The 12,615-nt window shown below is 35.0% G+C and overlaps 1 protein-coding gene across 2 annotated transcripts in view; it reads right to left on the bottom strand.

Moving 5' to 3' along the window:
• Positions 1 to 12,615, bottom strand: part of ZC3H12C (zinc finger CCCH-type containing 12C) — a 75,868-nt gene that overhangs the window by 29,626 nt on the left and 33,627 nt on the right. For both annotated transcript variants that reach the window (XM_061440236.1, XM_061440235.1), the window contains exon 2: positions 7,637 to 8,385. In XM_061440236.1, coding sequence (XP_061296220.1) covers positions 7,637 to 8,313 — 677 coding nt within the window. In that variant the 5' untranslated portion in view covers positions 8,314 to 8,385. The remainder of the gene's footprint in view (positions 1 to 7,636; positions 8,386 to 12,615) is intronic.

Genomic DNA, 12,615 nt, shown 5'->3' with positions numbered 1-12,615 from the left:
AGATAACAGGAAAGTTTACTGACCATTTACTGACCACGTATTAAAATTCATGACTGATGACATGTAGAAGACACACTTAGGGTTATAAAGAGATGCGGTGGAATAGAACTAGTATCTGTCTTTGTCAGATTCCACCCTGATATAATCAAACAACAGAAAAAACTAGTTCTGATTCTCTGATTCTTTTTGTAGTATCTAGGATTTTCTTTAAAACAATAAGAAATGGGACACTGCCAACTAACCTTAAGTAGAAGCTATGATGCTGACAGTCATCTAGAGGGAAATTAAGCTGTCCTTTAATTGATTAAGCCCTTACTAAGTTGGGACTTTAAAAACATTTCACTGAGAAGCTGTCCAATAGAAGTATGATGTGAACCACAAATATAATTTAAAATTACCTTTTAAAAAGTAAAAAGTAGGTGAAATTAATTTTAGTAATATATTTCATTTAAATCAATGTATCACAAATTATCATTTTTATACATATTCAGCATGAAAATTGTTGATATATTTCACATATTTTTGTACTAGGTTTTCAAAATCTGGTATGTATTTTACATTTACAGACTATCTCAATTTGGATTAGGCACATTTCAATAGCTCAACATGTAGCCAGTAGTCACCATACTGGACTATGCAGGTCCACTGCACATAATTTTGAGACATTTTGTTCAGAACCAAAATCAACTTTGATTGAACCCTGGCAAGTTGTAGTCTCATATCTGTAATCTAAGCCAAAAACTTGGATTAGGTGTCTAGGAGGATTTAGTATAGCCCTGTATACTACAATGGTAAACAGGCAGCAGGATGGCAAACCCACCCAACAGCTGAAGGCAAATTATGGAGCCTAGACAAGATAGACTTCAATATTCAAATTCACACTGAAAAGAGTTCTCAAGTCCATTTAACTTTCACAAATCAGATTAGATACATAAAAGCTTTTGTGCCTTTAGAAAGATTAATCTATATAAATAAATCCTATTTATAAACACTGCTAAATTCTGCTTGTATTTTATAAATATGTAGGCTTAGTCCACTATTCTTGATATAAAGAAAAGTTAATACAACTTGGACATTTTTCTGTTCATATTCTGACTCTGTATCTGTCTAGACTTTAAGAAAATGACTTCAATGACTCACCTGGAGTGTTTTTCTTCACCCCAGGTAAGGTTCAGATATATGCCACACCAGCTGGTTTCTAAGACAAGTCTTTTTGATGGGTAGGGATCAAGCAGATGGTTGTTTTATATCTGTATTCTCTGCCATTAGATTGGTATACAAAAGCAATATTCTTAGTTCTTTTGCCAGAAGTTGTCCACAATTTAACTTCTGCATATATTTTCAAATATAAATAGGTGTCTTTGTCTGCAGTCTTAGTGCTCAAATCCTTCTCTTAATTTCTCTATAGAGTCGACTTTCTTAAAGGTAAATATAAACATAAGGCAATACAGGAAGGGATCCTATTGGTCAAAAATGGCCCACCTAAGATTTTTAGCAAAGAAAATATCTTCCTAATATTCTACACAAACATCCAGCAATAAGGCCTACCCACCAGTTAGGAGATTCGCTCTAAAACCAAAAGGCTGGATTTACTGACCAAGAGAGAGGAATTGCAATGATAGGGAGTAGTGGTAAGGAGGAGTGTCAACAGTTTGTTCATATCAAATAGAGAAGGCTGCTGCGCCTAGCTTCTATTCCATGAAACAGGAGAATCTGTGCTGCACATGGCATAGAGGAAGTAATAAGGCTCTGGGTTTTTTTCTTGTTCACCACTTTTATTTCATATATTTGGTAGAAGGTAAAGGAGAATGTAGAGAAACAATTTTAATGAAGTCTAGTGACTAGGTCATGAAAGCCTACTGAAGAAATCAAGAGCACTGACATCCAACTTACACTCCCTTCCCTGACGGCTCACAACATGGTACTTTGTTAACGGCAGGAAATGTCATCTGAACCTAAAACCACAGGCAAATGAAAACACTGGACTCATTTAAGGAAAAACTAAACTATCGGATACTTGTGGATAGAGAATAATTCCATACCCCACTGCTGAACTACTGCAGCTTTAACAGAATCAGAATTTGAAGAATGGTAAAGCTATGTGGAGGAAATAAAAATCACAGTATCATTTAGAATTTCATTTTAGAAATATGATAAATATTGCTTATGCTTTATTTCCGTGTCTAAATGTGGAGTATACACTTCACTCATTGGAAAAAGACCCTTATGCTGGGAAAGACTGAAGGCAGGAGGAGAAGGGGATGACAGCGGATGAGAGGTTGGATGGCACCACCGACTTGATGGACCTGAGTCTGAGTAAACTCCAGGAGTTGATGATGGACAGGGAGGCCTGGCATGCTGCAGCCCATGGGGTCGCAAAGAGTTGGCCACGACTGAGCAACTGAACTGAACTGATACACTTCATGGTATACTTATCAAAGTATCTGCCCTACTATGGAAAGAGGCCTATTTGCTGAATGACCAATTTGCAAAATTATTGAGAAGTTTGTTTTTTTTTTTTTAGCTTTTTGAAGAATTAACTGCACCTTTTTGTCAGTAATTGCTAGTTAGTCCAGCTTCACTAAATATTAATTTCATTCTATTTTATATTTCAGCAACCAAGAACTTTGGTACAAAAATTTAGGGCTTTTGCTAAATTTATTAGTTTACTCTATTTTTGAATATTTGTCAATTTTGGGTGAATTGGTTATTTAAGAAACTTACCCATAACTTCTATCAGTGTGGCACATTTGTAAGGGGATATTAATAAGCTGAAAGAAGTATGTTTCCTGCAAAGCAACACAGGATCCCTGCCATTTTGGGAACTATGCTGTATATTACAGTTATAGGGCTTATCCTTGGGCAATTTTGGGTTCACCCAGATCTAAGAGCCCAAGTCTCCTTTATGAAACAAATAGAAATCATTGAAAACAATTGATGATATAAATATGAAGAATTAAAATACACCTATAGGTTCATAAGAACAAAATGAACTGCTAAATTCCTATGGGTTAAATGCTGAATTAACTATAATTCAACATAATTCTATGGTGTTGGAGAAGACTCTTGAGAGTCCCTTGGACTGCAAGGAGATTCAATTAGTCAACCCTAAAGGAAATCAATCCTGAATATTCACTGGAAGGACTGATGCTGAAGCTGAAGCTCCAATACTTTGGCCATCTGATGTGAAGAACTGACTCATTAGAAAAGATGCTGATGCTGGGAAAGACTGAAGGAGGGAGGAGAAGGGGACGACAGAAGATGAGATGGTTGGATGGAGTCACTGAGACTTGATGGACCTGAGTTTGAGCAAGCTCCGGGAGTTGGTGATGGACAGGGAGGCCTGGCGTGCTGCAGTCCATGGGGTCGCAAAGAGTCAGACACGACTGAGCGACTGAACTGAACTGAAATGTTGAATAAAAAAACTGAAACAACTAAGTTTTCATTACATTAGTTACTATATTCTGGATTAAAATGTAGAATCTAGCTTTATAATGTAATAATAATTGTAATTTACTGAGCACCTATTACATGCCAGGCCCTTGGTACTGATCATCTTTAATTCTAATAACAAGCCTGCAAGATAAGAGTTCCCCCCTTTTTAGAATCCTGAAAACTGAGGTTGGACAGTTTAAACAAGTTACTCAGAATCACAAACATAGTGTGTAGAGAACTAACTTTTTTAAAAGCCCATTTTGGTAATTTTAATAAAGTGCCTTTCTTTCCTACTTTTAATTTACATCTAAAGAGTCATTTATATCAGTACTATTACTAGCATTTAAATGAAATTAAAATATATTCATCTTACGTATGGAATATATCTGCTTGAGAAATCAGAAAGGAAATAAAATATTCTATTCTTAATTTACTCTCACATTTACCTATTATAATTTATTATGTATATAAATTTATTATACAACAGGTTTGGTAAAGTACCATGAGTAGGATGTTAGGTTAAAAAGTAAAAGCATGTTTGTTATATTTTATACAACAGAAAATGGGTAAAATCTCTGCATTTTTGTTAAAATTAAGATTTTGAATCTGAAGTAGATATGCATTTCTAAATGACTTTTTTACTTTATGTAGATCTCATAAGTGGCAGAATGTAGAAGTTTACTGTAAATTTCCGTAAGTTCTGGCACTTTCCAAGTTGTGGCGTGGTATTACATTTCACTGTGACTTACAGTATAATCCTGCTATAATACAAATGTGCTGTCACGTTCTCTCCTGAAATGCCTGAAGCATCTCAGTTTACATGATGGAATAAAATATATGATGGAGGTGAGAACCGAATCTGCATTGTTCCATCTTCATAGTAAAAGGAACAGAATGGGGCCCAAATAGTGTGGGGGTATAATTGTGTTTTCAATAATTATGTTGAAGGCCATGGCACCCCACTCCAGGACTCTTGCCTGGAAAATCCCATGGATGGAGGAGCCTGGTAGGCTGCAGTCCATGGGGTCACTAAGAGTCGGACACGACTGAGCGACTTCATTTTCACTTTTCCCTTTCATGCATTGGAGAAGGAAATGGCAACCCACTCCAGTGTTCTTGCCTGGAGAATCCCAGGGACAGGGGAGGCTGGTGGGCTGCCATTTATGGGGTCGAATGGAGTCGGACATGACTGAAGCAACTTAGCAGCAGCAGCAGCACAAGTATCTTTTCGATAATTATATATAACAGACTGTTTGAAATGCCTCCATTATGCCATTTATTTTTGTATCTCATCATCTGGGATACAAAAAGTTTAGAGTTTTATGTAGATTTTTAGTTATCAAAGTACTTTTCAATTGCCACTGGGAACTAGATTTCAATCATGTGAGTTGATTCAACTGTGACATCATTTATCTAAAGGACATCCACTTAAAAGAATTCACTTCTATGGACTTTGATGCGGTTTCTCCCCTCTAGGTTGTTCTTCTGACAACCCCAAAGTGCCTTTACCTCCAATGCCAAATTCTCCACTTTCGTCTTTTTTGTCTCCTCCTTCAGAGAACTCTGCTTCAAAAATTGAACACTCATATTATTGCTGTTGTGAAGACTTTCTCCCAAGCCCCTCAGCTGATATAGTTTCATTTTATGTAAAACTAAAAAGTCCTTTCCCAGCTCCTCCTCTTCCTTCCCTTCCTGTCAACTTTCTAGAACAACAGTGTAGCTCTATTCCTTCATTTCTTGACATACTGTAACCAGCTTTCTATCTTTAATACCATATGGCTCTTGAAGACAATGACTTCCTGGCTGTCATGTCCTTGATCTTTTTTCAGTTCTACCCACAGGATATTCTCTCCTTAAAGCCTCTTCTTTGATGGCATTTGTGTGTCTCTGGTTTTACTAGCACTACTAAAACTGGTATTTTCTAAACTACTCTTTTCCTGGATCATTAGTTTTTTCCACCTCCCGACCTATTGCTATCCATACTTTTCATGATGAATGGTTCTCAACACTGACTATGCATCAGAAATACCTGGGCACTTTAAAAATACTGTAGAGTTATTTGAGCTCTATCATACACTTCTGAGTCAGAGTTGAGCCCTGGAAAATGTATTTTGTTAAAAACCCCTCTGCTGCTTTTAGCTGCATATGGCTATGGTGGCAGGTGTTTCTCTAGGCTGCCTTCCTTCATTACTCACTTGTTTGGCGATTCCATGGTGTTTTGGCTTTACACATTATCACTCTGCTAAGGTACTTGTTCAATAGTTCTGGATTATTTGTAAGAAAAAAAATCATTTCATGGCCAAGTGTGGGAAAGATTAAACAACAGAGAGAATATTTTGCTGAAGGACTTCTCAAAGTTGTATGTACACTTCATACCTTCATACTTATGGCCCTATTTACTCCATTAGAAAGTGTTGTTTGCATCCAACTTGATCGCCTGCCTCCTATGCTGCTGCTAAGTTGCTTCAGTCGTGTCCAACTCTGTGCGACCCCATAGATGGCAGCCCACCAGGCTCCCCCGCCCCTGGGATTCTCCAGGCAAGAACACTGGAGTGGGTTGCCACTGCCTTCTCCAATGCAGGAAAGTGAAAAGTGAAAGTGAAGTTGCTCAGTCGTGTGCGACCCTTAGCGACCCCATGGACTGCAGCCCACCAGGCTCCTCCGTCCGTGGGATTTTCCAGGCAAGAGTACTGGAGTGGGGTGCCATTGCCTTCTCTGTGCCTCCTATAATCCACTATAAATATCATGGCCAGATTATCAGTTTAAGGCACAGCTCTACTCTTGACATTTCCCTCCTCAAAGATTGTCAGTTACCTGTGGCTCAGAGCCAAGTTTAAATTCTCTAGCTTGGTATTTGAGGTTTTGGAAAATCTGACTTGAACATTTTTAACTTGCTTTACACCTTTCATTAGATGGTGAAAAATGTATAGACTCTGAAGTCAGACACCTGGATGTGAATTACATTTTACCTTGGGCAAGTTTGCTTATAAATGAAAGATCCCCTTTCCCTTTCCATCAAGTGGAAGCAGTATTATTTTGAGGATTACAAGTTAATCCTTCTCATACCCTATGCAGAAATGCTTGCTAACTCCTATAAAACAGTGGTTCTCAAATTTTAGGAGGCACCATTATCAGTGGGGGTATTTGTTAGAAAAGGAGATGGCTGGGCTATACCTTGATCTAGACTTGGTAGGTCTATGTGTGGACTTGGCAGTTTCTAGAACTACACTGTCTAATATGTAGACACAGGCTACAAATTAAGCATCTGTAGTATGGTCAGTCTGAACTGAGATGTGCTGTAAGATACCCAATTTTAACACTTAATATGAAAGAAATAATGCCAAAATATCTCTAACAATTTTTTTATTGGACATATATTGAAATAATAATATTTTGTCTCTATTAGCCTAGCTAAAATGTTTTTCATATTAATTTTACTTGTTTTTTATTGTGCCATTGAACAAGCACTGCTCTAGAATGCACACAAGTTAGCACAAGTTTCCCCAATGATTCTTTGGTAGTTATTCTCAGATCACTTTGAGAAACGATATATGAAATGTTAAGCTTTCTGAAAGAAGAACCGATACCTTTTTATATCCCCATAGTATTCTGAACATTGTGGACAGTTAACTATATACAAATTGAATTTAGACTCACTTTACATTTTAAGCCATCAAAATCCTAAAAAATTATTTTTGAATTATGTTTCTTAAGTGGAACAACAACAACAACAATAACAAAAAAAAACAAACACCTGAAATTATGGCTTTGTTCCCAAATTAAAAAAAAAAAATCTTCTCAAAGAACTGGGATTTTGGTTATTTGACTTTGTAGAGAAATAGGCCATCTATCCCTCTAGACTCCAAAACTGTTCAATATGATCATACTCAAGTTCTTCAATTAAAACTAGTATTTAACTTTATACTGGGATATGTGCTCATTTTTATACCATAGTAAAGTTAGCCAGATGAGTGGGGGGAAACATTTCTGGGGAAAAGGAAGTTTTTTATTTAGGGACAAATGAGGTGAGAATGGCTGACCACTCTGGAAGTAAGAGCGAGAACTAAGAAAGACACAATTAGAAATATGGAAGCTAATGCTGGGATGAAGAACAACTTTGACATTAAGAGAAATGGTCACAAAATTAGAAATATGTTTTAAAGATTGTTTAGTAATAATGAATGAAGATTTCCCCACTTACCTCATTGCCACGTTGCTGCCATCGATAACTATTGGTCTCAGATTTTCCCCATCATCTGTTATAATCTCTTGCATTGGAGATTCAGAACGCTGAGATTCCAGGGAAGACGTTTCCCGCATTATAATGTTAAGTGTACTAACTGTTTGTTCAGCCTCACTTTTATTTCCAAGTTTGACAAGCTCTCCCAGAATATCGTTGATTAAAGCATCAGTACCAAGTTTGTTTAGCACAAGTTGAACCTGTTCTTCAGAATAACCTAACTTCAGTGCAAACTCCAGTTTTGTTTGGTATTCTCGCACCACATCAGGGGGTTTTTTCATTTCCTTGGATGGCTGGGACTCTTCAGGTTTAAAGTCTTGCAATATTTCACTGCATTTGAGTATGTGAGGCTCTAAACATGGAGACCTACATAGCTGTCTGTGAGGCTTGGTTAATAAGCATGGCTCTACTGAAATGCTACTCAATTGTTCTGACTCATTATCAGAATTTGTGCTTTCTTCAGAGTCACCAGAGCTCGCATTCTCTTCAGACACCTCTTTTTCTTCCTTGCCAGAATTAACTTTATCCATTGTTGGTTTTTCTACCATTGACCAAGGTACAGATGTACTTAAATGTGGGTCAGCGCTCTCCACATAAAGGTGGCCTGGGTCATGCCCCAGATGATCCTTCAAGCCCATGAAGCTGTTATGTGTACTTGACTCCACTTTGCTGTTTTTTCTGTATTCTTGAATGCAAAGCACCCCGTATTCCTAGAGAAAAATGTAGAATATTTAGAATTTCATATTTACTGGTTCATTTCTGGTTCAAAAAAGTTGGGAGTTATCAAACTACTGAATATCAACTTTGTTTCATCTACGTCCTCTCATTACTCCTAACACACTTCCAAGATAGTATCGTGTCTTTTTCAGACAATGAAGTTAGGAATTAGAAAGGCTAAGTATTCCCTCCAAGGCAGCAAAGTAAATAAGTGGAGGAACTGATTTTTTTTTACCCAGTTTTGTCTGGTTTCCAAACCCTTGCTTTCTCCACAGTATCATGCTGCTTCTCAATCTAGATAGAAGAGATTTTCCCAGAGTTAGAAAGGCCTGTTTCTACAGTGACACACAGAATATTATAATAAAAAAAAGCATATTTTAGATGTGCTATGACAGGTTATATGCATTTTCTCTAAAAGAATTCACAAAAATTTGCAAAAATTCTTTTAAAGAGAAAGCCATGTGAAAAGGAAAACATTAACTTACTATAATTTAAAAGCTGTTAATTTGGATTAATCTAAAGACTTTCAAAAATAATTTAGGTATGGTAATAAAAGACCACAGATTCTACAAGAGCCAACAAGGAATGAAATAATTACAAAGTGAATTATATTCCACTTAAGAAGTGAATATTTTTGCCCTAATAATCTTTATTTTGTGAATCCTGAACATAGTAACAGAATACAACTCTCAACACTGTGCTACCCTTATTAAGTGCCAAAGAGTGGTCTCTTTCATTCCAGAGGGAAAAGCTCTTATTCTAGCACAATTATAGAAAGTATAGGAATATATTTCATTAGCGGCAGATAATTAAGTACATTGAATAAGTGAATAAATGTTATTCTAATTTCTTGAATTTTATGGCAGAAAATACTTGTGTATCACATTAGATAATTACTTAACTGCATCTGCATTTGGCTAAAGTCATCTTTTCTTCTACTTTCCGCATGCAGGAATGCTTTTACGTTTAAAACACTTTTGTCATTTTACTAGTTTCTTTAGAGTCTATTGAGATTCATCATTATTTCTCTACCAGGAACAGGTTAGCAAAATAAAATTATTTTCTCTTGTGCTTCACTGGAGGGACAATATGCACATCAGTAGTTTACTTATTAAGGCAATTTCAGTGTTCTATCCATGATTAACATTAGTAAGCCAGTGGCAGCTGAATTTGAGACTGTCATAAAACACCTATTTAAATAATCTAAAAAAGGAAATTGGAAAAACATTTTATTCTACAGTTCCTCAACATCTTATTTACAGTAGAAAGAAGATATTATATAAATGCTAAGAGAAAATGCTAAGTGATTTTCTAAGAAGCTGCACATTTGAATGCATTTGATTAAATTATTACAGAGTGAAATATTTCTACATAATGAAATAAATTATATTAACTATGGTAAATACTAGAGAAGAGACCATGGAATCTTTAGCTTGATAACAGTACACTTAAAATCCCTCCAGTGTAGAACTCCTACAAATTTCCACAGGAGTTTCTTCAGGTTTTATCCCTTGAGAAGACAGATAACTTTAATATCATTGTTCTAATATGGCATTCATTAGTTTTTAAAGAAACATCACCCTCTCTTTGCTTCTGATTGCACAAATGATAAAAAAAGAAATTTTCCTCGGGAGACCTCTATATACATCTGCTCTATTATGAAGCTGTATCCATTTCAATTTCTTTCTATTAATATGGATGTGCATGAGCCCAATTACTAGAATTAGAGGAAGGGATTTTGAAAGCAAATTTTTATACTCAGTGATTTATTAACTACTGTAATATACTGACACCATAATGCAAGCAACAAATCACAACAGCATTCTAATAAAGGGATACAGTTAAAAAAAAAAATCTGTATTGTGGCCTTGGTAGAGCTTCCACCAAAAGTATCTTAAACAAGGAAAACCTATTGGAAGCTGGGCTGCCTGGCAACCAGAGCTGGTTGCTAAGCGGCACTCTTTCAACGTGCCATCATGAATGCTAGCACAGTGAAAGAATAATTTGGTATGAACAAAAGCCTATAAAAGAGACTGGGACTTAAGTGCGTCTGGTTTACCCTCTGAGAACAATGCAGCTGCCAAACCAATCTGGAAGCTCCGACATCATTGTTCTGTAAACCTCACAATCTGCTCTGACTGCAGGAAGTGTATTTAATGGGCAACATTTTTGATCTCCCCTAAAAAGTTTGGATTTTGCATAAGTGCTGTTGTGAGATAATTCGTCAAGATAATGATTCACCGACCAAATCCCTGAATTGAACTAGGAAATATTATTTTAATATTGAGCTGTAATGTTTTTCTTTTGGACTGTTTTAAACAAAATGAACACTTTATGAAAAATACAGCCAGTGGGGAACATTAGAATGAAATATTATGTTTAAAGAATTTTCACATTTGTTGAAGTAAAACCAGATATTCTAAAGTTTTTAAACTGAAAATTAACCAGCCTAAAAACGTATTTAAATCTTTTCTGTTATCACTTTCAGTCTCATACTAAAAGTGTTGTTAACACTATGTAAATCTGCTCTGTGTAATTTTATTATAGGACTACAATGATTAGATAGGGATAAAATGGTATTATCAGTTGTTTCCTTTTTATAATATTAAGCTAGATAAAACTCATTTGTACTGAGTGAATACCACACCTTTAGCTTGTGATAATTCATATAAGTACTATGAAACTAAAATGTTTCCAAGTAAGCTAATATGATTTTTAATATTAGGTATAAGTGTAAGCTTGATTTACACTACTTCAAAAAATTTATACCTAATTTTGTTAGGCAAAACAACTTTTCTTTTAAAATATTCTGGTTGAACTTTTTTTTCACACTGACAGGCCTCTCTTCATCTTCCAGATTTCACTGGTTACCTCAAAGAATGTTATCCAATGTCATCTTGTACCAAGCAAGCAATTAAATAATTTTTAGTTCCTATAAATCAACAGACTAAATATGAAATAGTACATATAACAACAAATAAGTTTAATTACCAGACCTGTAAGATGCATATATTTTCTCCATTACATAATATAAATTTGAAATAACTTATTTTTACTGACCCAAATGGTAAAGATTTGGTTTTTAAAACTTTAATCTCTAAAATGCTTTCTTATTTACTTGTAATTAGTAAAAGATTGCCCTGAACGAATATGGCACTAAGAAAAATTGGCAATATTTTGAAATCCAGTCAAGAAAAAATTAAATGCTATTCTTAAAATTTAAAAGCCAACAAAAATAGTTTCATAGACTGCAGTATTACTTAATGTAATGTGCAAAACTTTACAAGGAATTTTTATTATAAGACATCTTAGAACAAAGAATGGTATATGATCTTAATTTTTGTTCAGTGCCTTAAAAATGACCAATATAATTTTGAAAATATTTAGCAAAGATTCCAAAAACATCACAAAATTTACTATTACATGCAAGGAAGAAAATATTTTTCTCCTCAGTTTTTAAACCATGAACTTTTAAGTTTTGCCATTTGAAATGCAAACACATATAAATCATCTTTAATCATCTATTAACAAGAGTAATTTTCCTCATTTCATGAAGGAGCAGCCTAGATAGTCTCATACACAAAGTAGGTCAGTGTTTATATTCCCACAGTTATCAAAAAACTCCAAGAATACAGCTTAACATTTAGGCTCTCTATCAGAGACCTGTTATGACTGGTCCTTATATATACTATATTCATGAACACAAAAGGTACTAGGGAAACATCTAATAGTCTAAGAACAGATTTCTGCACTCACAGAGCTTTAGATTTCCTTCAAATATTGTATTGGAAATGAACAATTTTTCTTGCTGAAGGCCTAGTAAGTTAAAAAATAATATTATATGTTGAAAAAGAACTAAAATGTCATGCTAATTTTGTTGATGATAAAGTATAAACAATTATTTAATTGCCAAAAAGAAGTTTTATACTAGCTGAAAGCAGATTTATGATACAATGGCTATTTACTAAAAATCTGCTGCATACACAAAGATTCCCCCATTTAGTGAGCTTTTCTTAAAGTTCTCATTAGATAACTTAGATAATCCTTTATCTTAAATCCAGTACAAAAATATTTTTATATTCTAAAGAGCATCATATTAATCAGGAATATTAGACCATAAACTTGTTAAATCAAGTTGTTTGTTTGTAACATCGAGTTACAATGCCATAAAGTGGGTTCTGATTGTTATCCAAATGGTAATAGTAGGAGAACAATGAAAATAA

This window comes from Bos javanicus, chromosome 15 (genome assembly GCF_032452875.1).
Source record: "Bos javanicus breed banteng chromosome 15, ARS-OSU_banteng_1.0, whole genome shotgun sequence".
Taxonomy (NCBI): domain Eukaryota; kingdom Metazoa; phylum Chordata; class Mammalia; order Artiodactyla; family Bovidae; genus Bos; species Bos javanicus.
The sequence above is the reverse complement of the archived record's forward strand: the minus strand, read 5'-3'. Positions and strand labels throughout refer to the sequence as shown.